The sequence below is a fragment of the Haliotis asinina genome, chromosome 2 (genome assembly GCF_037392515.1).
Source record: "Haliotis asinina isolate JCU_RB_2024 chromosome 2, JCU_Hal_asi_v2, whole genome shotgun sequence".
NCBI lineage: Eukaryota > Metazoa > Mollusca > Gastropoda > Lepetellida > Haliotidae > Haliotis > Haliotis asinina.
Window position 1 is genome coordinate 41,251,443 of NC_090281.1, and position 27,696 is coordinate 41,279,138.

Here is a 27,696-nt window from a genome sequence, read left to right on the forward strand (position 1 = left end):
TACAAGAAAATCTGCACAATGTTACATGTAACGACAGGCTATTATACAAACGTAAATGCACATACATGTGTGCATATCGAGGGTAAGAACAGATAACGGTATCTGATTAAGATAATATCCCTTGTTTGGTATGTTTCAGTGGACTGTGGACAGCCTCCTCCCGTCCCTAACGCTAACAGTACGTGCAACAGCACATATTTGCATGGCACTGCGACGTATGAATGTCTTCGTGGCTACAAGGCAACTGGGGTCAATGAACAAACCTGTATGACAAACGGTCATTGGTCTAATCACTCCTTCAGCTGCACCAAGGGTATGCTTGTCTGCATTGTCACACCAGGCGGGATAATTTGATTTATTAGTTAGTTCTGATCCTTTATTTCACAATCTGATGAAAACTCATCTGTGCGTATGTATTGCACAGACTTCCATATGAAATTGAATAAGGTGAACTTTTGAGTTTTTGTCATTCAGTGAGTAAACTGACCTTTTGTCACCCCTTTCCCCTTTCAGTAACTTAATCAAAACTAGTCCATGGTATGTGCGAAAAGTGACAGACATTTAGAAGGCGCATGAAGACTTGAAATATATGACAGGAAAAACGAGTATTAGCTCCATTGTCTGACGTTGGTATCCGGTTCGAATTCTGTGTTGACTAAGGGTGATCACAAATGTAACTCGTTATGGTGTTATTACGCTGCTCGTGTAGTTGCTTTTATCCTGAAAGGAAGAGATTTCTAAAAGCTATGGCGTCAAAGTTTCATTAAAGCCTAAACAATCTTCATGTAAAATGTGAAAACGGCGAGAACCATGACATATTATGTACATGGAATTCTTACAGGTAGCTTCTATTTGTTTAATGCATCATGGTCGGCGCCCAACGTTCTGACGTCTCGTTTTCACAGAATCATCAGAAACAAATATGCTTAACCACAGGTTATTAAGAAGTGCGGAGGAGAGCAAGTGGGCCTGTTGAAAATAATTATGTTCAAATTCAAAACCACTGAAAGACCTTCTTGCCCAGAAAGTAATCTGCCTGATTAGAATGAAGTTTACTCTAATGTTGGATGCTGGCTGAGAGAAAGACAACCAAAATATGAGTATCTAATTTGACAGATTACAATACGTTTGTTTTGAATCTTGGGTGTCTTATGAATCATTTTCAGCCTAAAGTACTGTCGGAGAGTACTAATTAAGTACATTTCATACGGTCCGTCGTCATACCTGGCCGAGCGACCAAATTACCATCTATAGTCTAATCTATTGTTTTCATTTCATTGCTATTCATATTTTTTCTACATTTCGCTCGATTTTGCGAGTTAAGGTCTTATTCTGGGTATCCTTTGATGTATTTCGGGTTATTTCGACGTATGCTGTTTGCAGTTGTGTAAATTTAGGCTGAATTCTTTTCTTTATCATCGTATTCTTTGTGGACCTTATATTCGCGAGAAAGTCAATGATCAACGTCACAGTTGTGAGAGGTTCAGAGGTACTGTTTCCTTCAAGTATGCCATGCCCCCCGCCCACAGGGTACAGTCACATTTGTATAGAAAACAGAACTGGTAGCACCGAACATGGGATACACCTGCACCTGATGATTCGTCTTATAACCCTGTTAGTTTAGCGCGTCAATAATAAGCTAGGTGAATATTGAACACCGAAGCGCAATCGTGATCCCATTGAACACCATTGTCATTAACCAAGTTACACTGCTTTAGGTTCATTGTATAATGTCCTGATCAACTACGAGGATAATGGTAGCATATACATTGCTTTGTTTAAAGATCTCCTTGAAATATTAAATAACTTTTTTTCCGGGTATTACGTTATATACTGACGGTTTGTTCATGTGAAATATTGCAATGGCATTAAAACAACATAGCTTTAAGGTTCTAATTTAAGAATCGGTGGTATAAAATGCATGGCTGTAGTCCATTAAAATGATGCCCCAATTCACTTTTCATCGTGTATATTGCTACCAGGATGGTAAGCAGTACGACACTTCTTTGCAGATAATCACATTTTTCAAATGAATATGAAGCGTTTGCTGGGACTACATGTTTTGATTGATATCTTTTCCGAATGTATGTATTTGGAATCTTGACAAATAAGTTACGAGAATGGTGGGGAACCTTGGTCTCAAGTAAAGTTTATTTCCATAGAACTCTCCTGGATGTATATATACATTGTTGGAAACACGAGCAGAAACCAGGTGTTACTTGTGTGACATTCCAGTGCAGTGTGTGGATCAGGTCGACGTAGAGAACGCCGTTCACGAGGGGCAAGGGCCGTGGTACAACGGAGACACGTTGCAGCTGCGCTGTGAGGACGGATTCACAGCATCTGGCAACAGCCAGGCACTCTGCGGCATGGACGGAACGTGGCTGAATGTCACTTTAGAATGCACAGGTATCAATCGTGTACCGTTGCAAGATACTTTGTTAAAGAGACGCACATGCACATTAGATACATGTTTATTGAGGGTTTTGGGTTTTTTTTAAAAACAAACTACGTAAATGAAAGAGCAAAACTTTAATTGTGGTAGATAGTTGCATACAGATTGGTCAGTGTTAAGTTATTTGTGGATCTTTCATCATTGGTGCATGTCTCCGACACTGGGGATGTTTTTGTTTTCACTCTCATCTGTCCTTCTGAAGGTGGTTATGTTCCATGTTTGCATCCATTTTAGCCTGCTTGAGACCATTTCTTCCTCCTGCAGAAACATTACCCCGTGTCCTGGTTGCCGTGAAGGAAACAGGGCAGTTCCACATCATAAATGTTGGCACCAGCGCGATCGATGTGTTGCCCTTCAACAGCTCCAAGAGCGTGCAGGATGTTGACTTCTGCCCCCATCTAAAAAAACTCTTCTGGGTGGAGGAAAATACCATTAAAGCTGCAAACCTTACCGATGCAACTTCTGAAAAGGTTGTGAGCAAAAAAGGTAAGTTTATAATAGAAAACATGCAATGAATATCTGCGAAAATTACTTTGTTGGTCAATATCGACATGAAGTACAACAAGGAACAACCGAAACGTTCTAAGACTAATTATGAATGATGTATTAACATGCCATTTGTACACGCTGCTTTAGAACACAAACACAACCAGGTTTCAAAGCGACAAAGTATTTTCAGTTGGTCGTATCGTATGATTTGCGCTATTTGGCTTGAGCAGCCGAGATTCCCATTGGAATGAGATGTTCTAATGCCAGGAAAACCAACCGTGGCGTGAGTATAGATGGTCAACGACTCCATCACATATCTAAAGTACTGTTGGAAACCCTCAAATTTTACACAACTACAAACAGAATATGTCGAAAATACTAACGTCGGCCTAACTGGACATTAAGTGAGATGCGTAATAGAATATCCAGAAAAGCATACTTACTCGTAAAATCAGGTAAAACTTAGAAACAATACGAACTGCTGCTGAAAAAAATAGATCAGACAAAAGATGACAGTTAGGTCGCTCGGCTAGTTATGATATATGATACCCATAGAAAAGCATCGTCTCAAATGTCTCAAAATATATAGGTGGCATGACCACCCAAAGATCGACAGGGCTGGATATTGTAAGGACATGTCGTGTACCTCCCTACTTTAAATCTGCTATGGGATTACAGTATCTTAGCTATCTCCAGCTATCCCTCAGCCCGACCCCCAGCCATCGTCTGCTTCGCCCGTCCAGGTTTTTCTTTTGATACTACCCCTCCTGTTGGTTTCTTTTTATAGTGATAGTGAGACTCTGTGGTAGCAACATCCTTAATAGTTTCAGCATGACAGTTATTTTTTGCATCAGCTATCGTTTATAATTTAGCTAAGGCTATTTCTAAAACGTACATTTAAAAAGTTACCTGTGTAATATAACTTCATCGCACACTAATTTGCATAAGGTTATGGTCTGTTCCAGATAAGTCGCTTTGGTCGCATTGCTCTTTTCTTCACTAATCTCTCCTCAGTAAAGTCTTTTTTTCACATTTCCTATCTCCCTACCACTGAAACTGTAATTAGACCGAACACATTTTAACAGATATTTCACACTTTCGCATATCAACTACATAAATTGTAGACATAAACGTGAAGAAAAATCAGGGTTTTTTCTATTTCCGACAGTACTATAGTGCAGTACAGTCCGTTTGAGACAAAATGATACCAATGAATTCCAAACACAAAACGGAACAGACATAGAAGAATCAAACCAATGCAGAATGCAATAGTAGTATGACAGTGGGGGGTTCTATTACAAGTACCTCAGGGGTTTATTTCAGCATATTTAGGATCCCACTATAAAGTAAACTAGCGAGGGTTTATGGGCTCGAGCAAAAATTGGATGTGCCTTTTTTAAAACAAAAACATCTAATCTATGTTGACGTCTACAAGGTAGTTTAACGTTTATCTTTTACGAGATGTTTGTTCTTGGTCAGGAAGGCTTGAATGATCTGTTGTCGGCTTTGTTTGATGAGCCTTTTTTTCTCGTCTTCACCAACGTCGGTGGTTTTCCGAGTCTTGGTTGTGAATCTCTTCCTTCATGAACTTGCCGAATTCGTCTAAAACTCTCCCCATTGGACAATCTTCTGTCTGTGAGCACTTTGGAAACGTGATCGTCCTCACACCCTCTGGGCTATTTCTAACCCAAGGATGATGGGATTGATGGTATTGATGGCCTGATGGCATGAACATTCCATGTCCCGTTCTCGTTACAGTTGGCATAGGATGTCACTGATTTGTTACAAACGAAATCCACCCACGGTTTTGAGCTTCCGTCCCAGGTTAATTGAATCTGAGTGTGTCCCCAAGATTGTTTTATTTGGGTCTGACACATCACCCATGGTTATAGAAATTATACTCATGAGAAGATCATTTGTAACTGATTTTCCGTCAGTCATTGATTGATGTAGTTGAGACTGATCGAGTTGAGATCTTCACATGCTATGATGTTTCAATTCTGTACTGGTGCCTTGGGTTAATTTCTTGTACTGTAAGGACAAAAACAATTCTGCCATCGTTGTACTTTTCCGTTTTCATCGGCATGGCTCTCAGCAGCATGGAAGGGTATTTGCCTTGATGGTTGTCCATCGTGCTCAGCTGATGGTTTTTCAACATGCTATGATGTTGTAAGTCATCAACCCTTGTGTTCTCGCAAGGGTTTGCCAGTTTGAATAGTTGGTCTCCATTCGTCAGCTTGAGCATGCCGTCTGACATGTTGAGTTTCAGACTGGCTCTGACGCGTTTTAAAATTTCACCGTCCAGCATGCGCACATTATAATAACTGTAGGTGGTTAATATTGATAAACTTTTTGTTGTTGTTTCTCTCTGATATTCATCCATTGTGGTTAGTAGGTGATATTGTAGAATGCTAGCTCAAGTTGTCCCAACGAGTTATTGCTCGCGTGCAGCAGTGGAACGGGGTCCACCATTCATGATGCGGGGGAGCCTGACGTACATATCAAAATAACATATATGTGCCATTATAATAATTCAATATGCCTGCACCCAACTAAACACCAGGAGTGTTTTATCCTAAAGATGATGCAAACGTCACTGCTACCAATCTCACACACGTAAATATCGTAGTGGATGCACGCGGTGCCCAGTTTCATGTGTGATTCATCAATGTCTTTGACAAGTATAGGTTGACGGTCACAAGCGTCAAGACAGTACACGTTTGGTTTTAGACACAGAGGCAGTTCTGGTAAAATCAGTTCAATTTTGCCATGTGATGCCCAACGACCGGGTGCGGCGTATCCTTCAACAACACATGTCGCGATGAAAATCTCGGTCCATCTTTTATTTTCACGTGTAATACAGATCAAGCTCATCTGTAAGAAATCAGTGTCCCGCTTCCTCAGGAAATGGTATAGGATCCATCAAACAATCCGAACGATCGGCAAGCCTACAAGCAGATTTGCAGTGAATATAACATCGATTCGAAGATGGATTGGCGTATACTGGTAGGAGAAAACCAGGAGTTGGGTATTCCCAATGGTGGAGGGCACCTATGGTGAAACAAATCAGAGAAGATTTACTGAATAACGCCATACTTGACCTTCAGTTTGTTCTCCCGATCTCTCCTGATCTCTCCCGACCTTGCCAGTAGTTAGACCTGTTCCGGAAATGTCAAGTGTAGCATGCACTGTGAAAAGAAATCGATTATATACTGATACGAGGTTTACCATGTCAGGGCTTTGCTTGGTCGAGCAATGAATGACATGATGATCGTATGTTTTTTAAAGATGATGTTGCTGTCCCCGTTTCAAGGGTGGAGCAGCCCTCCTGTGGAACACAATTAGAAAACATATATCCTGGACACCATGTGTTGAATGATTTGGGGCTGTGCTGGATGTGCAGGCGCAAATGTGTTCTAGCATCCTCGGTAAGGTATGGCTTATGGTGCACAGAAACTGTTCATAGCCAAAGTCGAGGGTGCCATCGCCAGACAGGTGGATTTACCGATGGCCAGCCAACGATACCAAAATACCCTGCCATACACCTGGTCGAAAGTCGATTACGTGTTCGGCATGGGACTGTACATGGCCCAAAGCGACAACATCAATGTGAGTCACATCCAACCACCCATGCATACCGGCGAAACAAGGATTGTGGCTCCACCTCCAAAACCGGAGGTAAACCCACGACAGCAGCAGTGGCTTAATTCTCCACACATGCACTCAGACAAATCAGCAGCACATCGATCATAAAATGATGCCTATGGTATGGAGCATCGCCGTTAGATTGTGTCTCAATTGGTCAACTGGTAACCCTTTATGATCGAGTTCTAACTTGGAAACATCGCAATGAAGAGGAGCTACATTTTCTTTTTGTCCCAGAGCATCATAATACTCATTGATGGTCATTCTTAGCAGATCGTCGTCCATGTTGCCTTGAGTGAACAAGGTGTCCACGTCACCACCATCGAGCAATTGGGTTCAATCACCACCTAAATAGTCCATTCCAATATCATAACCACCTTTGGCCATGATTATTTTAACATTCATTTAACATTTATTATGTATTTATAATATACAAAATGACGTCACAATGCAGACAAAAGCTAACCCCTTACTGACGATTGAGAGAACCCATGAAGGTCAAAGCCATGCGTCAATCAGTAAGGATCATCAACAATGCGAACACAATGAGAACCAAATGATGTTGGTGCGTTTTCCCAACCTGGACGCGGATAATGTCCTTTCAGATCCGTTTGAAATCTGATGACACTAAACGAGGAGTCGTGGGAAACCGTGAAGAAAACACACCATCATGACGAAAATGACCATCAAAATCAGCGGAAACGAAGTGGTCCCCAAGAACCAGGGGATTTGTCTGTCTGATTGTCCTTTGACTAGGTTGCTCATGGAGTTCGGATTGAACCACGCCGGTGTCGCCGCCATGGCGCTGAAACATAAGGCCATCACAAAAGCATTTGGGAGCCGATTTTGCATTCTGCTCAACTTCTAGATGCTGGAGGGTCACATGCCATTTGACCAAGCTGCGCCGGGTGATCAAGCTCATGTTCAAAGATTAAGGCCAGGTGATTGTGAGCGGCAAGAGTCGTAGCAACACCATCAACAATATTTCGGATGTTTCTAGGTTCTTGCGGCATGTTGATTTGGATTGGCGTCTCTCTCATGCTTCAGCAATCCTCCCGGTGTGATTCCAGCAGGTCGACTCGCATGAACCCGTGCAGGCATCGTTCGCAGATATGTTTCTTTTCTTTGTGCATTGATTGGCCCTATAACAGCTGTCTCATACTTTTAACACCCACGCAATGATACTTTGTTGATCAGAAGCAGTAAGTCCTCACTGGGTGATGGACATCACTGACACCATATATCTCGACATAGCAAATTACCAAACGCTCAAAGGTGGATCCCCATGCCAAAGGGATTTCTGGGATAAAATGGCCCTTGTTTGCAAAACCCAGGGACTGCCGGTACATGGTCGTCTGTTGCTATGGGGAGCTCTATCGACGCCTCCACAGAAACGTTTCTCACGGCCTTGCAAAGCAAAAAGAGAAACATCAGGGAAGCGTTTTCGGATCCCAATCCCATGGATGTGACCCTGAAGGATCAACCCCTGGGCAAAGGCGATATCCCATGCATTCCAAACAATGTGGAGAAATACATCTTGTTCTTGCTCAATGGTTTGAGATTCATTGACAGCACTCAGTTTTTCCTGTCCTCGCTCGACTGTTTGGTCAAGGCCAAAGTCATCTTCGCCATCACCCACTGATACATCGATGTGGCGACATGACTTCTGCTGTTCCAAAAGGATGGCCCCATGGCTGGAGCTCAGAGAAACCAAGCCATTGTCAAACGAGTACATGGACGACTGGTCAAAGTTCGACAAGACCTACCACCCATTCAAATTTAATCAAAGTCCCTGGATGGAGCCATACATTCAATTAAACACCGTGCTGTGTCAAAAAGCAATCAACAACTTCGAGAAAAACCTCTACAAACTCATGAACTACTTGGTGTTTGGCAAAACCATTGTAAACATAAGGAAACACGTGATGGACAAACTCGTGTGATCGCATCAGGAAATCCTTCGCCTGCCCAGCACTCAACCAAAGCAAGCTCTTCGACGATGACTTAGCAGCGATCCACATGAACAAAAGTCACTTCACGCAAAGCCATCGTCAAACGATTCAACAGGATTTTAGCTAAGCGTTTGTCCAGGCATCAGTACGTCCGAGAGATGGTCAGCCCTGAAAAATGACCTGTCAGCAATCAACAACAAAGTCACTTGACTCCTCGATAAATGAGCCATCAAAGCCGAATGAAATCCATGATGACCGAACTGGCTGCACCATCGCGTGGTAGAAAAAAAATTACCAGACTGTGTCGTTGTGAGGTATCTGTACCAGCCTGGTGAGTCTGAAAGAACGGATAAACGTCGTGCCACAAACCCGATATGGTCCATAAAAACATACCCAGTGGACATCAAAGACAGCGAACCGAATATGTATGATGGACCAGGTAGAGGTTTCACCTGAGAGGAGTTACAAATGGTCCCTCGTAACAGGTATTGCCCCCTTCATATTAAAGATTCGTCTTATATTTCTCAATATCAACAAGTGGAGATTGATCAAGAAAGGGTTTAGAAACGTTGGGATGGACGTCTATAGACTCGATATTTACAGCGTCCTGTGTCGAGTCATCAGTGGAGGGAAATTCGCTAGCCTGTACGATAGCACCGAATGGTTACAATGTCTGATGGATACATTAATCAATTGTAGCTTTGAAACCCGAGAATCTAATGTCCCATACCCTCATTCACTCCGAGGAATTCATAGCAGACCCACTCCATCAAGTTGCGGCTACGTTTTAATATCACAGACCTCATATAAACTGCTTTGTAGATGTCAACATAGATTAGAGTACCAAAAATCAGAGTTCTGCCAGGGATTCGAAGGCTAAAACTCTTGTCCTGAAGTCCAGCACGTTCTCTTTTCACCGACTGTCTTGCTCTCTTAGTGGGTGTTCATTCAAGCTATACATAGCTCATACGTTTTTCATACTTATGTAACTGATTGTAAAATAATTGACTGTGTCTTCTAAACATGTTTTCATTGTCGATCGACGCATGTATGGTGATCAGCGTGATCTAAACTACCTAAGAGCATTGTACATGTGTTTGTATTTTTAAGACTTTATTTATGGTGAAAAGCCACCAAACGTGCACGAAGCAAGACTTACTTTAGACTGGTTCCATTGAAACTTTTAACAGTGACCGGTGATTGGTTTTAAAAGGGGTTCCAGACATCCTTTTCACTATTACAGCTAGTATAGACGGAGCCGAGCTCGGGAGGCGTGAACAGCTCTCCTGTTAATAATGACTTCGTAAAACTAGTTTCAGACATCCTTTGCGTTACTACAGACGGAACCGAGCTTAGGAGGTCATGATAGACCAGTTAAACCAAAATCTAGCTATCAGGTCCCCAAAGTGCAATCGGTTGAGGTACGGGATTTTGATGTACAGCTGCGCAAGTGTGCATTATGAGTTCGTATCTGCCGTTGCCTCATTGGATTCCTTGCAAACTTACGGTTCAAAGAATCAAGATCACATCAGTTGGGTCTCTGAAAAGGGCATTTCTGAGCCGGGCACTCTCATGGAGAAAGTCACCAACGCAGTCACCCAAGGGAGAAAAGCGCAATACTTTCAATACTTCACCCTAGGGGGTCACGTTTTTGTGGCACATCCAAGGATGGCCCAGGCCCACAAACCTTCGCTAGTTTACTTCATAGTGGGATACTAAAAACAATATACCAACTCCAGAAACAAATTCCATATTTTTTCTCACAAAAATGGCGATACATTGTAGTTTGTAGACGCTGAGACAGGGGTAATATACTACTCCAAAAAAAAAAAAAAAGAAAAGAATGAAAATTGTTATCAATTTATACACGGAAGGTTCAGTAATAAGGGCAGTCATGAAGAAAATCGGAATGAACATTAACGGCCCAATGCTGCAAGGTGTTCCAAGGTCAAGGTCGCAGAGCAGTCAGTATTTTGTGTGGCCACCATTAGCATCAATGGTTGCTTGGCATCGGCGTCCCACAGGCTGGAGCAGATTCCGGATGAAGTGCCTGGGAATGATTGGTACTCTTCCCTCATGGCCACAAACAGAGCAGGTAACGTCTGTGGCTGACGGTCACGCTGTCACACACGACGATCCAGTTCGTCCCACAAATGTTCAATAGAGTTAAGATCCGTTGATGGTGAGGAGCCTGAACATTGTTCTGGACAAGGAAGTCCCTTGATATTCATGCTGTATGCGGCCGAACGTTATCATGCTGAAAAATGACCTTCTGGCGGTTCATGAAAGGACGGACATGAGGCCTGATGATTTCATCACTGTAACGTCGAGCTGTCAAATTACCCTGGACCTGAGTGAGATCTGTCCTGCCACTGTATGAGATGGGAGCCCACACCATGACACTTTCACCTCCAAATCTGTCTACTTCCTGTACACAATGTGCAGCGTAGAGTTCGTTACGTCGATATACACGTGCTCTTCCGTCGGGACGTCGCAGCATATAACGTGACTCATCGCTGAAGATAACAGTTTCCCACCTTTGCAATGTGTATGAGAGATGTTGGCGACACCACTGTCTGCGTTGTTGCCGATGTTGACGTGTAAGGACAGGTCCTCGCAGGTCTTCTGGAAATAATACCAGCCTCTCGTAAGCGGTTCCTCACAGTCCCTCACACCGATGTTGTGGAGGATGCTGTGGTGAAGATGTTCCGCAAATGTCGAAGCCGAATAAACCTGTCCTAAGCGGTTGTTGTCACACAGGATCGACCTGACCCGGTGCGATCACGTGTTGACGCTTGCTGCTGGTAACGATGCTGGTAAGTCTTGCTATGGTACTCCAATCGCATTGTTGCGCAGAGCCTCAGCAAGTCTAGGCATGACTTTAACACCAAACTTAAGACTTTAATTGGAAATTGATTGGGCAATACATTGTAGTGTGTAAACGTGCACAATTCTCAGCCACAAACGAAATTTCAACCAATCAGAGCGGTGCGTCTCCGTGCCGAAATATGAGGTATATGAGGGACAATGAAGTATTCATCTACATTTCAGGGGGTAAAATATTTTGTTTACGGGTTTGTATAAACCTGAAATCGCGACAGCTGTTGTGAAGAATGGTAGCAATATACTACCATTTAGTTTTGCCTCCTGCTTTGCCTAGTTTCCGAGTTAATGCTTTTTTCATAGACGATTCTGTCAAAGCCACTCGGTGTCGTTAGGCCTTATTTGTTTGAGCCACACGCTAGAGATAGTGAAAACAATGGGCAGCCTCGATCATCACGATTACGGTTAATTTCTTCTAGTGCTACATTGAGGAGGGTGGGTACCCATCAGATACAGCTACTAGTATTTGAAAATATTTGTCTAAATTTCGACTCTCCTCACACAACCTATAAATGAATCAGGAAGGGATAATAATACTCACATGTCTGTACTGTACCAATGACATAGAGGATGAGGTCTATTTTGTATTACAATGTCCTGTGAATAAAGATTTAAGGAAACTGTACATTAAGCCATACTATTGGAAAAATGACATCAGTTTTCAAACTTGTTCAGCTCTTGAGTGTCCAAAATGTTAAGCAACTTTTGCTGTCTGGGTAAATACCTAATGAAGGCTTCGCAGTTAAGACTGAATGTATTGTAAAATGTGTTTGTATGTTCTCCTAATAGTTACCAGCCTGTCTGTACCAACAATGTAGATTTTCATGTACACAGCCGATTAGCTATACAGCTAAAGGGAAATAATGAAATGAATTGAAAATATCCCCGGTAGTTCTTGTCTGATTGTAATACATTATCAAAGCATGCAGCGTGGGCTTTTTCGGGTTTTCTAATGCCTAGATTGTATAATGACTGATCCAAACTGATCCTATTTCTGTGTTTTTACCTCGATATTTAAACATGTCAAAATATTACATCTATTACATATTGTAATATAAATTGACATTTGATTTATTTGAAGAATCTGAAAATTTACTTAGGTAAATAGGTACATTTAGTTCTAGCACACGGTAAATGCTATACATGTATTGTATGTATTTCTTATGCAACAATAAAGTATGCAGCCAGTATGTTGTAATGTGTAGATGTTAAAGCTGAGACCAATAGACGGTAGTGTTCAGACGCTGAATCAGAGGACAAAAGATAAAAGCGGGTGGACGATAAAGCAGAGGTAATACTCACTAGTATGTAGACGTGACGACAGGGAGCAATACTATACTTTGCCGAGTTGTTAGTGCAGGAATTGTATTTACCATTTAGCATGCCCTGCCCTCGTCCAGATACTGCAAGAGCATCTGATTGGACCATATCAGTAAATTCTCATGCGTCGTTCTGAAAGCGTTTTTTCTTTCTAGGCATCGGAGGGTTTGTGCGTGTTGATGGACAAAAGAATATCGTTTTCTACGCTATCCGAGGGAAAAAAACAAAACTTATGCAACTTTCGAATGGCAAAGACAGTAAAGTCCTCAGAGAAGTGGATGCACCCCTTGCCTTGGAGATCGATATCCAGTCTGAGTAAGTACATACCACTATCTGGAGATCAATACCTATTCAGAATAAGTATATCCCGCTGTCTGGAGATCGATACCCAGTCTGAGTAAGTATCAAACTAAAAGTGCTTTTCTAATTCCTCCAACTTCTAAATGCCTTTGAAACAACTGAGTAAGTATATTTCGCTGCCTGGAGATCGAAACCCAATCTGAGTAAGTATATTTCGCTGCCTGGAGATCGATACCCAATCGGAGTAAGTACATACCGCTGCCTAGAGATCGATACCACTGGTTGGATAGCGCAAAGATAGTCTTAAGTGCCACACCTTATCTTAGCGTTAAAAGAGCTTCAAAAATTCGTTCACGTGGTTATAACACAACTAGCTCCCGCATAGTTTGCGCACGGCACGAAATTGATACGCATTGGGCACGCCTATTTGTGGCATTGATGGCCCACGAATCAGCGAGAGAGGGACCTCCCCACTCCCACTCAAACCCCGAGAAGAGCCGCAAACACAGCGGCAACTGTGATCAGAGTTAGCAGAAAGAAATAGCGGATGAGGGAAATGGACTGATGAGGGAACTATGAAGCTGACCGAATTTGTTCGACAAGAAACAGAAGGATTAGCTGAATGTCACTGTAAAGACACAGTTATGGACACTGAAACTTAACTTAACATCGAAATGAAATGGCACAAATTTGTCATCATTAGGGAGTGAGCTTGTTCTGAGGTGGCGTCAAGCGGGCCACAGCAGGACCAAATAATACCACACGTACGACTGCTTCACACATGCGGGAAGTGGTGGTAGCAATGCATGCCCACGTTGGAACAATGCGACTCGTGCGTACTATGCCGTACACAAGACGTAAACAATGTGTCAACAATACGTGACTTAGTCGTAAATAAGTCGTGCAATATCGTGCCAATGCGTAAACAGGATGAGAACAGTGCGCAAACTAGCCTTAAGGCTTACATGTGTACCGTCTAAATTACACGCATTGCCACGACGAATTACGCGACAGTGCGGGGCCAAAGTTCGTGCCAGTTCAGGGTGGCTTAAAGATCACATATACTCCGGGGGGTGCAAATGCATAAATCACTAAAGGACATCGTTATAAATGAAACCCCGTCATCAAAACTGCTCAATTCGATCTTTAATTACCTTAAATCGACCTTTCTGACAACAGTGCACAATTCTCAGCCGCAAACGAAATTTCAACCAATCAGAGCGGCGCGTCTCCGCAACGTAGTAGTAGGTATAGAAATGAGGGTCTATGCAGAATCCATCTACATTTCAGGGGTAAACTATTTCGTTTACAGGTTTGTACAAACCTGAAATCGCGACAGCAGTTGTGAAAACTGAAAGTTCTATGTTCTCGCAATCTACTATCATTTAGTTTTGTCTCCTGCTTTGCCTAGTTTCCGAGTTACAACCCTTGTTTTCATAGACGGTTTTGTCAAAATCACTTGGTGTCGCTAGGTTGTAATCCGTGTTAGGTGGTATAAACCTACACTTTATTTGTCATCATTCACCAGATGCTCAGTTAATGAATTTATAACAGGTATAACTAGTGATAACGCCACTTAGATTACCCGACAAAGGTCCTCATTTGGCATGAAACAATACATTTCGTATATTAGATTGTTGAAAGACACATCACTTGGGAAATCTGCAGATTAATAGTGAGGATATTTATGGATACATCCCTCGAACAAGGTAAGAGCCTGACGTTGCTCCTATAACTTTAATTTGTTTTAGTTTCAGTATTTGCATTTTGTTTTTATTGTTTTTGTCGTAGCTTTCAACAGAATCATTGTTTTTGTCGTCAAGTGTAATGATACAGACGACATACACTAGGGCGTACGTGCGAATTATGATTCATATAGGAAAACTATAAAATGTCTACATATTACATTCCTCTTATACATTCGCAGATCGCTTCTTTTTGTTAAGTTTCAAAATGTATACAAGTATGATTATAAAGTAATTAGGATTATGAGACCAAATATAAAGACGTATATTGACAAGTGTCTACATACTGGTGAGTGAACGTTTGCAAACCAAGTAAATTTAGCAAGTGTAGAAATTTATCGCGCAGTATTTTCACTTCGACCCCGACCTCGCTTATGTTACGTTACAAGTTGTGTCATGCAAACTCCTTTTGGTCATGATTCAAATACATGATTCATTTAACTACTAGTAGAAAGTGATTGAAAACAAACCATAATTTCATTAATTCAAATGGACTTTGGTCCGTGACTTCACGATTTTCAAAAATGGCGGCGCCCTGTCTAAGAATGAATGCTATTTAAGTTTGTTTTCAATGACAATGACAATGAGAATTTATTTCAGTATGAAGGCCACATGGGCTAAAGTAATTAAATATATAAAAGAAACAGTGCACAGCGGTGTACAAAGAGTGTACTGCCAAAATACTCAAATTGGCAAGTTTCGTTTCAAATAGATACATAAAGCTAGTATGTGTTCATGGTTGATGTCAGTGACTGACAATATTTAGCACGTGATGGATTAGCATGATGGTACGATGGAATAATTTTCTTGCGGCTTCCAGAATAATAAGGACAAATAAGCAAAACATGGTCCTCATCCTCGATTTTCTGCAATTGGCACAAAGTGCATAATAACATTTTTGTCAACAGTTTTATCAAACCTATACTGTTGAATATTTAACTCATGTGAAAGACAGCGAAACTTACATAGGATTCTTCTCATGTCTGTCAGCAAGTGTGGATATGTATTTCTCAGGAGTTAATAGTGAAAAAGTGAGAATTACTAATCTTAGAATGCCAATCTTGAAACTGGATATCTTCACAACGTTGTTGAAACTGCTTAATAAATATGTCAGGGTGACCACTTTCCTGGGCAACCCCTACATATGAGAAAGCAGTCTACCAAAGTAATAATCTAACTTGTGACACCCAATATATTTTCCTACTTTTGTCGTATGTCTTGAGCATCTCATAACAGGCTTTTGGATATCTTGTATTTTCCATGTATAATAGTCGACACCAGTACTTGATACAGCGAGTATAATATTAAACACAAAGCAGGTGTCTGCCTGTCTCACCAAGAATGGCATTTGTGGAAACAGTTTTACTGATAACTATAAATCTCTTAAAGAAATTTCCTTGTACTCTCTCAGTTACATCTCTCTTTGTAAAGCCCCAAATCTCTGACCCATACAATAAAATGGGAATGATTTTAGAGTCAAAAATCTTTAGAACACTATTAAAGGAGATAGTTCTGTATTTTCGCCATATTTTCTGTATTGGAAAAAGCGCTTTAGTGGCTTGTAGAGCTAAGGTTTCACAGGCCAGGGGCCAACATATTCTAGACGAAAATACAATTCCAAGAGATTTATAGTAAGTTACAATCTGCATTTCAGATCCCCTATAATACCATTTCTCAACTGATTTGAGGTAACCTCCATTCCTAAAAACAATAATATTTGACTTTTCTAAATTAACCTCAAGTCCCCACTTTCTGCAATAATTAGCAAGGGCATCGAGTTTTCTCTGTAAACCAATAACAGTTGAATCAATCAAAGAGATGTCATCAGCAAACATTGACATAATAATTTCTTCAGTACTTCCGGTCACATGTCTACCCCTTAATCCTAGCTGTCTAAATTCGTTAGAAAGTTCGATAATAAAGAAGATGAAAAGTAGAGGACTAAGCATGCATCCTTGCCGTACACCAGAGGATGTGTCAAACACAACTGATCTACTATTACCGCATCTAATACAGGTTTGTTTTCACCGACTTACAACATCAAAATTACTTTTCACTGGTAGTAAAATATGTATTTTATTGATGGACATTAGTGTTTTACATGACATTGCTTATAACATAACAATTTCACTCTTGGGAGCGAGGTAGAAGGCAATATAATATTACTTGCAATATTAATGTCACTTCGACCCCCACCTTGCATCCGTGGAAGAAGTCGTTATGTTACTAGTTGTGTCATGCAAAATCCTTTCGGCCATGATTCAAATACACATTTAACTACTAGTAAAAAGTGGTTTGGATTTTCTAACTTGATGAAAACAATCCATAATCTGAATAATTCTAACAGACTTTAGCCCGTGATTTCACGATGTTCAAAAATGGCGGCGCCCTGTCTGAGGATGAATGCTATTTAAGTTTGTTTTCATCGACTTATAAAATCAAAATTACTTTTCACCGGTAGTAAAATGTGTATTTCGTGGATGGACATTAGGATTTTGCATGACATTGCTTATAACATAACAATTTCACTCTTGGAATCGAGGCGGGGGTCGATATAATATTACTTACGGTAATATTGGCACTTCGACCACAACCTCGTGTCCGAGGAAGAAAGCGTTATATTCATGCAAAATCCTTTTGGTCAGCAATGTGTAGTAAGCAGTCTTGATTTTATAAACTCGATGAAACTTGAACTCCATTTTCTATCCTGGAAGCGTGGAAGGGGGCGAACCAGCCGATTTAATATATACCACAGGCTTCCACAACGCTCGCTTCGCACACACTAACAACCTACGGGGTCTGGTGGAAATCTGTGCATAGTGACACCATCACCCGACCCCAAGGAGCAATTCACGGCAACACAACAATTCGGCATGTCTTTGGTGACGTCGAGAAATCAGTAAAATGACGAGCTTCCTACACATTTTCTAAAAAATTAACTGAAAATGGTTCCTTCTATGACGTCACTGCAGGGCTCTGACGACAGAGTTACGTAACCTGTGTGTGGTTTCCTGTGCGGGCGAGAGAGAAGCAGACGGTTTTTTAACAACCTGTAAGCGCTTGATATTAATTAACCACAAGTTTGGGGGGTTTTTCAAAAAGAAAAAAAGAATGGTGTTCCGTTTATGACTAACCAGAAATCTTTCATATGCAGTGGTAAAAAGAGCACCCAAAAATTGAGTTTAGTTGTTCTTTAATGTTGATTAACGTATACATGGCTCTCTCCATACAACGTTGTCTCATCGGGGAAAGCGTGATGTCTAGTTTGCGCACTGTACGCATCTTGTTTATGCATAAGTTACGCACTTGGCAAGCAATGCGTGACCAAAAATAGTGCACACGCAACGGCACGCTATCACACGACTTATTTGCGTCTAGGCCAAGTATTGTTGGCGCATTGTTTACTTATAGTGCACTGCACGCGCATTGTTCCAGCATGGTCATTCATTGCCACCACCACTTCGCACATGCACGAAGTAGTCGTGGTATATTATGGTCCTGCTTTGTCCCGCTTGACGCTTGTAAAATAGCAGGCATCGCCCCAGCTTAATGCAGTGGAGATCATCATAGATCAAGCTGTTATTGCCGAAAAGAACAAGTGTCTGTTCACAAGGAAGATCCAGGAGGCTATACAGACATTTCCTGAGAATTTCAACCCACTTGTTCAAAGAGATTATGGAGACGTTAACCCTTCATCTTGAGAAGAAGACCACACTTATGAGAAAACTGCAGCAGGTGGGACCTATGTTGGCAACCATTCTTCGCTTCCTAGTCACTGGTAATTCTGATGCAAGTCTAAAGTACAGCTTCAGAGTTGAAGTTAGTACAATCTGGAAGTTCTCACTGACCATCATTGAGGTCAACAAGCATGAAGTACTCAGGTGCCCCCAAACTGACGAGGAATGGAAGGAGGTTTCTGGATGTGTTAGTCGCAGTTTGAACTTCCTCAACTGTCTGCACTGGATGGCAAGCGCGTTGCTATGAAGAAGCAATCCAAAAGGTGGATCACTCTGCAACAATTTTAAGGGCTTCCACAGCATTGTGTTCATGGCCCATGTAGATGCTGTATACAGGTATGTTGATTTGGGGACATAGGGTGATGCCTCACATGGACCATTTAAGAACTGTACTTGCATGCATGCATGCATACATGTATGTATGTGTGTGTGCATGCGTGCGTCCGTGCGTGTGTGTATGAATGAATGACTTATCTCCTGTTGGCGCTGTTCCTTGGCAAGAGAGAATGGTCACACCCTGTCCTATAGTGATCACAAATATGGACCATGAGGTTTCAACAACACAGGATACCTGCTAATACCTGCTGAAACTGTCGTTACTATTCTCTCAATTCGCTGTGTAAGTAAAGGTATTAAAGGTATTCTTCTTTTTTTTAATAAACGAAGTCATGAGAATATCCACTGAATTTGGTGACAGCCCAGTCTTACAGTAAGCTGGAGAAACATCCTTTTCCCTATCATCAACCTCGTCTCCGTCTCTGTCTGCTCTGTTCTTGTCTGCTCTCTTCTTCAAGACTGACCCGTGAAGGTCCCGGGGTAGAATAGGCCTTCAGCAACCCATGCTTGCCGTAAAAGGTGACTATGCTTGTCGTAAGAGGCGACTAACGGGATCGGGTGGTCAGACTCGCTGACTTGGTTGACACATGTCATCGGTTCCCCATTGCGCAGATCGATGCTCATGTTGTTGATCACTGGATTGTCTGGTCCAGACTCGATTATTTACAGACCATCGCCATATAGCTGGAATATTGCTAAGTGCGACGTAAAACTAAACTCACTCACTCACTCTTCAAGACTCCTATTCACTGTTGATCCTGTTCTTCGTCTTGGCAGGCATCTTGTTAACTGATCCCTGTTCAGTTGAGGAATATGAGGACTGCGTGGTCATCGCTGATTTGTGTGCAAACAATTGAGAATAACAGAGAAGAAGGACACAATGCGAATCTCGTTCATGACATGCGCAAACTATTCGTGCCTTGCGCAAACTATGCGGGATCTCGTAGTGCCATGACTACTTGAACAAGTAGGGACAATACGCAAGTCCGGCCCGTCCACTTCACGACAAGTTTGCATGCGTGAACTTTCCGCAATCTGCAGTGACTATGTCTAACACTGTTCGAGATCAAAGCGGGACAATGCATGGCAGTGCGCACAGGGCTGGAAATTGACACGCTTTGATACGAATTTGATACGCAGTTTTTGCGAATAGGTTGCGCAATGTTCACGACTACTTCACACAAGAGGCATGAAGATTATGCGTGCCAGGAATTTGAAACATTTCAAAATTTTCTTTGCGCACTGGTACGCAGCCCCGCACAGTTTATGCACACTTCATACTAGTTAACGCCGAGTTTACTCACTGGCACGCAAAATTACGTACCAGTGCGGGGACAAAATTCGTGCAAGTGTCAGGGTGGCTCTCCACTAAATATTGTTCCTCGTATATCAGTGACGCTTTACAGCCGGCATAATATTTACCCAGTTATCTGCTCGGGCTGGTGGCTTACACCATGAAGTGCAGTGTGTCACTCCTTTACAAGCTGATATCCAGATGCCCCTGTCTGCAACTGCCAGTTCCGTGTATAACGCTTGAAATAGAAGTTATTTCATCATATTTTCTACAGAATATATGTTACAATAATTCAATAATTACACGCATAGATCAGTATTGATGGATAGTGAGTATGAACCCTTTATGCAATTTAATTGTATGATTACATAAGAAGGAGAATATTGATTATTTATGGATGCAAACTTTATATGATATGAATCTATTATATGAACAGGTCAGTATTGATGGGCAGTGAGCATTGTGCCTTTCTGCAACAATTATATGTTTCCATGAATGATTCAATATTGTTGGACAGTGAATATGGGCTCAGACCGCATTTTTGTATGATGACTTGAAGTGGCCAAATAGTGATTAGCTGTGAGTATGGGTCTAGATCGCTGCTAGAAACTATTCGTGGTCTATGGGGTCCATCAACTTACTCAGTTCACACATATGGAGTTTTCGGCCTGTGTTAGTCTTTTCAAGAGCATTACGACCCCAAATAGACACAATCGGATGATTATGTATTACGTATGTACCAGTGACACAGCATACATCGCGTCCTGTCAGTGCTACAGTGTACATTAAACATACACTAGATATACACTCTCTCCCTCTTGCAGGCTGGTGTACTGGGCGGAGTGGATCAACGACAAGCAAATAAGACGAATGAAATACGACGGAACAGATGTGCAGACTGTTATCAAGCTGGACAGGTGCGATCTGGGACCATGGGCCGTTCATATTGACGAAAACAGTGCGTAAAATCCTTTCTCACATTATTTACAAACCTCAAACCTTTTTTGGCATGGCCTTCCTCGGGCTCACATCTATTAGTTTTACTGCGTCAGCATCAACCCCTCAGTACCTTTAACCTTTCTCAGTATTCATTCTCATAGTACTAACCCCTCACAGTAATAACTCACTTAGTACTAATCTCTCAGCAATGACCCTCTCAGTATTGACCCTCTCGGCATTACCACTCACATTATCAACTTCCTTAATACAGTGGAAGCTGTCAAAACCGGCATCTGACCAATCCGGAAAGTTGTCAACGCCAGCATAAAATTTCAGTCCCGTCCGGGCATATACATTTATCACCAGCTCTATAATCCGACATGTTGTCTAAACCGGATTATTTGGCAGTTTATACAGCTTCAACTGTATCAAAATCTCAATATCGACCCTCTGGGTTCTGACATTTCACAGTATCAACTCTCTTAGTACTAATCTCTCACAGTACCGACTCTCTTAGTTCTTACCTTTAAGTATCAACCCTCTTGGTACTAACGTCTCACAGTATCAACTCTCTTAGTACTAACTCTCCAGTATCATCATTGAAATGGCACTTAAAGAAAGCTTCAAGCTTTAATAACACCTTTCCCATTAATCTTTTACACTCATCTGGTTCTAACGCTGTCGATTGCCTATCTAGCAATGACAGACTTTATTGGAGAGATGTTTTATCTGCTTGGAGAATATCTTATAAAAAGCACACCTTTGACAGTGATGGCTTAGACCGAATCTTCGTTCAGCCACTCTGGTTAAATCATTTCTCGTAATCCTCGGACGTGATAAAATCAATTGGTTTGACTGAGGTATGCATTATGGCATAGATCTTTAAAATAACATTGGTCTTCTCAGCTTTGAAGAGCTAAAACAGAGGTACAAAGTAAGAGGAGCCCTCTTTGACTATCCGCATTTCTTAAAAAAACACATTCCAGTAAAATGGAGACAACTGTCAGGTAACAGAACTTTCTGCTTAAACCAATTTAACATTAATAGTGTATACCAAGATATGATCTCAAAAGTTAAAGATTCAAGTGTATTTTGTGATAAATTGATGGAACACAACAATGCTCCTAAGGTACTAGAGTATTGGAATACTGTCTTTAAATATGATATAGTTTGGAGAGATGTATTCAAATACTACAGGAAATGTACAAGTGATTGTAAGCTGTTAGACTTCCAATACAGATATATGTACAGAATAATTTATACAAAGAAAGAACTATTGAAGATGAAATAAGTGGATACTGATACATGTAGTCTCTTTAAAAATAACTCAGAAGACATTTCGCATGTATTCTTTTACTGTGATTTAGTTAAAAAACTTTTAGCAAAATGTAGTCTAAGAGCAATTTCTAAATGCCCACCTTCAGTGTAAAATCCCATGTTTGGAATATATTCAGACAATAAAATACTAAATCATATTACGCTTCTAGTTTAAAGATTCATTTATGTTTCAAATATTAAATAACGTGCGCCATCTTTTGAGAGATTTCTTACACTACCAAAAGACACATGTACAACCGAAAAGTATATAGCCAAGAAAAACAATAAATTAGATCTCTGTATAAAGAGGTGGAAACATTCATCTGCTGTTATGTGAACAATGGGGCGTTCTTAAAATATATGTATTCGCTTTGAGTAACCGTATTGCTTTAATCCTTTAATCATATATATCTTCTACAGAAACCGTCACGATATTCTATCTATCTATATGCATATACATTGTGTGTGTGTAATATAATGGAATGAAGAAACTCCCAAGTATCAACCTGAGTGTATATACCTCACAGTATCACTGTCTTAGTACTAACCTCTTATCCCAAGTTTTCAGTATGGATCCTCTCGGTACTGAGCTCTCATGGTATCATCTCTGGACAACAAAGCAGCATTTACTATATCTTTGAAAAATAGTTTGCAACAATATTATGTTACCTTCATGTGAAATACTTTAATTTCCATGGTCGATGACGCTTTAACATGTTTGTGACATCCCTCCCAGGAGGTTGACAACTGAAAAAATATTACCCACTGCCAAGATAACTCGCTGCCGAGAACCTGTATCGCTAACATTCGTATGACGTCATAATATCATACATGCAGTGTCCAGGGTTCGAAAAACTCGACTCGAATGTTGTTGCGTTCACTAGTTACGCATTTATTTTACCAACTTTCACTGCCGCATTTAAACTGTCGTATAACTTGAATCGTTTGCACGCTCAAATTAAACATAATTATCTTTTATAGCAGTTTTAACTTTTCAGAATATGTAACCTGTGTCAGAATTTGCTTGTCAGAATGTTTCACTGATTTTGAAATTTCAGTCGAGAAACAGACGCCATTTTGTTGACATGTCAAATAGCGATCTTCAAGATAACCGACTGGGGTGACTCTGCACGCCAGACCGTATAACCATATATTTTATAGTATCTTACCTTCATGTGAAATACTTTATTTTCACCGGTCAGTGACGCTTTAAACCCCTGGGTGCCATAGTGACATCTATGTCCTTCCTGTTCAACCCTCACTTTGAAGTCCAATGAAATACTAAACATACAGTTTAGTGAGTTGAGTTTTACGCCGGTCTCACCAATATTCCAACTATATGGCGGTCTAAACATACAACAAACACAAATATACTTCACAGATTTCACATATGCGGAAAAGTTCCTGTTTCTTGATACCATCCACCATTATCACAGACAAAGCTAAAGTGCTTAAAATCACCTTTCAAAATAGGCTTCATCGTAAACGTCTCCATTTTGACACGAAACCGCGATTCACAGCGTTACTTGCTTTATGCTCTAAAATTGGAAATCGGATAATTACTGGGTGTACTGAATTCGATAAATAACATATCGGGATTTCATGAAACCACTAATGATAATTCTCTAACGTTGCCGATGAACGTAGAATCGGTTGGGATGTTTTCCGAAATACACTTACACGAACGCCAATACCCCACGATTCACATTACCTACTTTAAATGTTCACGGCTAAAATGGGTTTTAGGAACGTTCAGACGCACTGCCCCTTCGCCTATACCAACCCTAAACATGTTGTTTTACCGTTTGATATGCATTCATTCATTTCTAGACGGACATGGATTACTCCATGTTGTGGTTTCAGAACGGATGTACTGGAGTGTGAACGATGAGGTGAGGTACAGTGACGATAACCAGGACCACAACAACACCCTCAGCCAGTTCAGCAACATCTGTGACAGCATAAAAACGTTCCGCGACATGGTGTTTGTCAGCTGCACCAACGATACGTGAGACAATAGAGCATGAATATGGACAGCATTCGCATTTAACTCCTTCAGCACGACAGAGCCCTATGAACACGTTTTCAAATGCGTATTGCAAATGTTATTTTGTCCTTTACTCAGCCGTTTGGGAGTTAGATATTATGAAGAATGTTTTCTACCGAAAGTCAATATTTGTTAAAAATGTAATACTATTCATTCCCATCTCTACTTTCTTCCATACATTTTCATGTGAAATGATCTGATATTATTTTAATATAAAAGACATTTAATTTTGTTTACATGTGACACACCCATGCTGAAATACAGAAGAAAAAAAATCGATTCCTTAATGACACGATTTTTTTTCTTGCGATTACTGGAGTACCCGTTCATTTGCTCAGTTGCATCTTCGTATGACATAAAGCGTAAGCAGGTACTTGCGATCAACAGGAGTGATTTTAAGGCTATCATTGGTGTCTTAGGCATAGATCAAACTCAGAATTAACTCATCGCTGGAAACGTTTTCAGAACAGTAAGATTACACGTTAACGGGACAATGCAGGCTCCGCTGTCCTTGAAGAACCAGTTCTCCGGGGAGAAATTCATTACCATCATACCGTGGTAACATTGGAAAAAGGTGAGTAGCACTCTGTGTTGAAACGTTTCCACACGTCTTCGGTATTTGTATGATGGCAGTTAAATGAGGAACGTAAACGGGAAAACTTCGTTCCTAGGGTCAAGCCTGACAGATCCTACACATCAGTGTATAATTCAACACCCTCCTAATCTGATAACAGTAGAATACGGGCGAGTCGTTCCTGGGGTCAAAGCTGATACAATTCTAAACATACGCGTGTAATTCAACACCGTCCTACCCTGATAACAGTAGAGGACATGTGAGTCGTTCCGAGGGTTAAGTCCGATACAAGCTCCAGCTTTTTTTATGATGACTCTTAAATGTAGAACATAAACGGGAAAACTTCGTGAATACGGATTAGTCGTTCCTAAGATCAAGGCTCACACAATCCTACGCATCAGCGTGTAGTTCAACACTCTCCTATCTTGATAACAGTAGAATACAGGTGAGTCGCTCCTAGGGTGAGTCGTGCCTAGTTCTATGTTTGGTTTACCCCGGCTTTAGATGGGATTCCGAAAGGTTTCCTGTATGGATACGTTTTCTCTTCATTCCTTACCGCCATGTAACATACTAACTGTAATTGAAGATACATGACATTGTATATACATGTAAGCCTGTGGTAGAGGGCGATCAGCGTTGTGACCATCTGTCCCCAATCTTGTGATTATGATATGATTTAAATAACCCTGTGAGACACCGTACGTATTTAGTGTAGAATCACTAAGTGCTTTTGTTGCAGGAACCATGCCAGGGGAGGCAACCCTACCACTATGCAGGTGGCCTCATGGCAGCTGCACCGTTCCACTATTGTATGGCGATTTCCCGTCTTAACTTTTACTACAGTGTGATCTCCCTTCCAACATGTGCCTGACATCAATTGTAGCGAAGCACTGTACTCTGCTACCTAGAAAGCATGCAGCACAGCGCATAGTCCCAGGAACCCGGACTGCCCCTACAGGGTACTTGAACAACCGTCGCATGTCAGCTCCTATCTGCAGGAAGTACAACCATGACTAGCTGTTCTCGGGCAGCTCTTCATCTTGTTGGTGAACACTGTACTCGTGTATTGTCAGCACCGTTGAAACTTTCCACGACTCTCAACTCTACACAGATTCTTAACAGGGATGCAACGATGCGCATTGGTTGTGTATAACGCATACGCAAATATTTGTAAATTGCACCTTACACTTTCTTCCTTTCAAATTTGCACTTGTAGTTTGTTCATGATATCTGTAAGACGAAATTTGACACACACACACACACACACACACACACACACACACACACCCTCGTTAGTTGTCCCTTTGATGTACGCTTCTTGATCTTACTGATATATCGGTGTGATGTAAAGGCGTGTTTAATGACTGGCCGTCAAGCAAGACACAAATGCTACAGTCACCAGCTGTGCACTCACACAATAAAATAGTTTGTATTAAGACCACCAATATTTATTCAGCTGCGGTGTATCCAGAACTGATGTAAATTCAAGGCAGAGAGTGCTGAAATTTGAAGTCATTAAATACTGGAAAGTTCTGAAACACCTGTTTGGACATTGACATGCAGGCATACAAGACAGACGGGCAAATGTTCTCTTTAATTTCTATGTGATTTCGTGTCTGCGTCTACGTGCATATCTTTGATCATATGTCTTGTGAGCAGATGCTGTTATAATCAAATAACATGTCACCTTTATCATTGTTCAGGAAAAGAATACGACCATTTCACTATTAATGCATGCTTTTAAGAAATGTTGTTTTTTGTATTTTGTGGATGATGAAATGCGTTCTTTTAACGATGCTTCAGATGACGAAATCAAATCGGTGAACACATTTGCACCTGTTTAAAATGTACGGCTGCACAGAAACTTGTTGTGTAAACACGGAAGGCATATTTGGGGTATTACATAGTTATTACCATTTCATTCTGTGATGTTCTGTTCGTCTGTATTTTGTTTGTTTTTGAAATAAATCTGGGAAAATGATGTTTAGAAAGCGCTTTAGAGTGGGTCGAACGCCCCTAAAAGCCCCACTGGATCCGCCAATGTTAATCTATGTACACACCGCCCCACGTATAGTGGAGATTGCTGTAATTCTACATACACACGCTACATAGTCTCAGAACAGTTGCTGAAACACACTGAGCTGTCTGCCAGCAGTCTAGTCATGCACCTGTTCAGTTTCCTCATTCCACGCACGCAATGGACTCTGTGTGAAAGGCAAATATATCCGAATATGCATCACATCATATATACTTTGTGAATAAGACCTGCCTCCTGACCAACATGCAAGGTGTCACTTACTGATCTTGATATATCTACAGAACCGTAACTTCATAAAATGTATTGAATGCAGCCAGTTTGGTGGAATCCGTCATCTCTGAATTCGTGAGCTCTGAATTCCTTAATCCATGAGCAGAATTTGCGTCTAGTTCTGTGAATATCTGGACACTCTCTCATAAACTAGATGCATTTCCCTGCTCCTATTTCACGTGGTATCGTCTAGGCCAGTCCTCACCATAAGCACCCCGATGGAGACAGCAACTTGACCGGTTGTTCAGTAACACTTCCAGTCACTTATCTAATCAGTTGGAACATCATCAGTTTGGCGATCACGTGGACTATACACGGATCTTCAAAACCTGTACGTAGCTGTATTCTAATTCTC

General features: G+C 41.2%; 1 protein-coding gene across 1 annotated transcript in view; it reads left to right on the plus strand.

Moving 5' to 3' along the window:
- The window catches only part of LOC137273711 (uncharacterized), a 43,090-nt gene extending 16,079 nt beyond the window's left edge, over positions 1 to 27,011 (plus strand). The window contains exons 7-14 of the mRNA XM_067806513.1: positions 140 to 313; positions 2,236 to 2,409; positions 2,720 to 2,941; positions 12,900 to 13,059; positions 20,981 to 21,114; positions 24,276 to 24,420; positions 24,925 to 25,033; positions 25,773 to 27,011. Coding sequence (XP_067662614.1) covers positions 140 to 313; positions 2,236 to 2,409; positions 2,720 to 2,941; positions 12,900 to 13,059; positions 20,981 to 21,114; positions 24,276 to 24,420; positions 24,925 to 25,021 — 1,106 coding nt within the window. The 3' untranslated portion in view covers positions 25,022 to 25,033; positions 25,773 to 27,011. The remainder of the gene's footprint in view (positions 1 to 139; positions 314 to 2,235; positions 2,410 to 2,719; positions 2,942 to 12,899; positions 13,060 to 20,980; positions 21,115 to 24,275; positions 24,421 to 24,924; positions 25,034 to 25,772) is intronic.
- Positions 27,012 to 27,696: the final 685 nt, after the last annotated feature.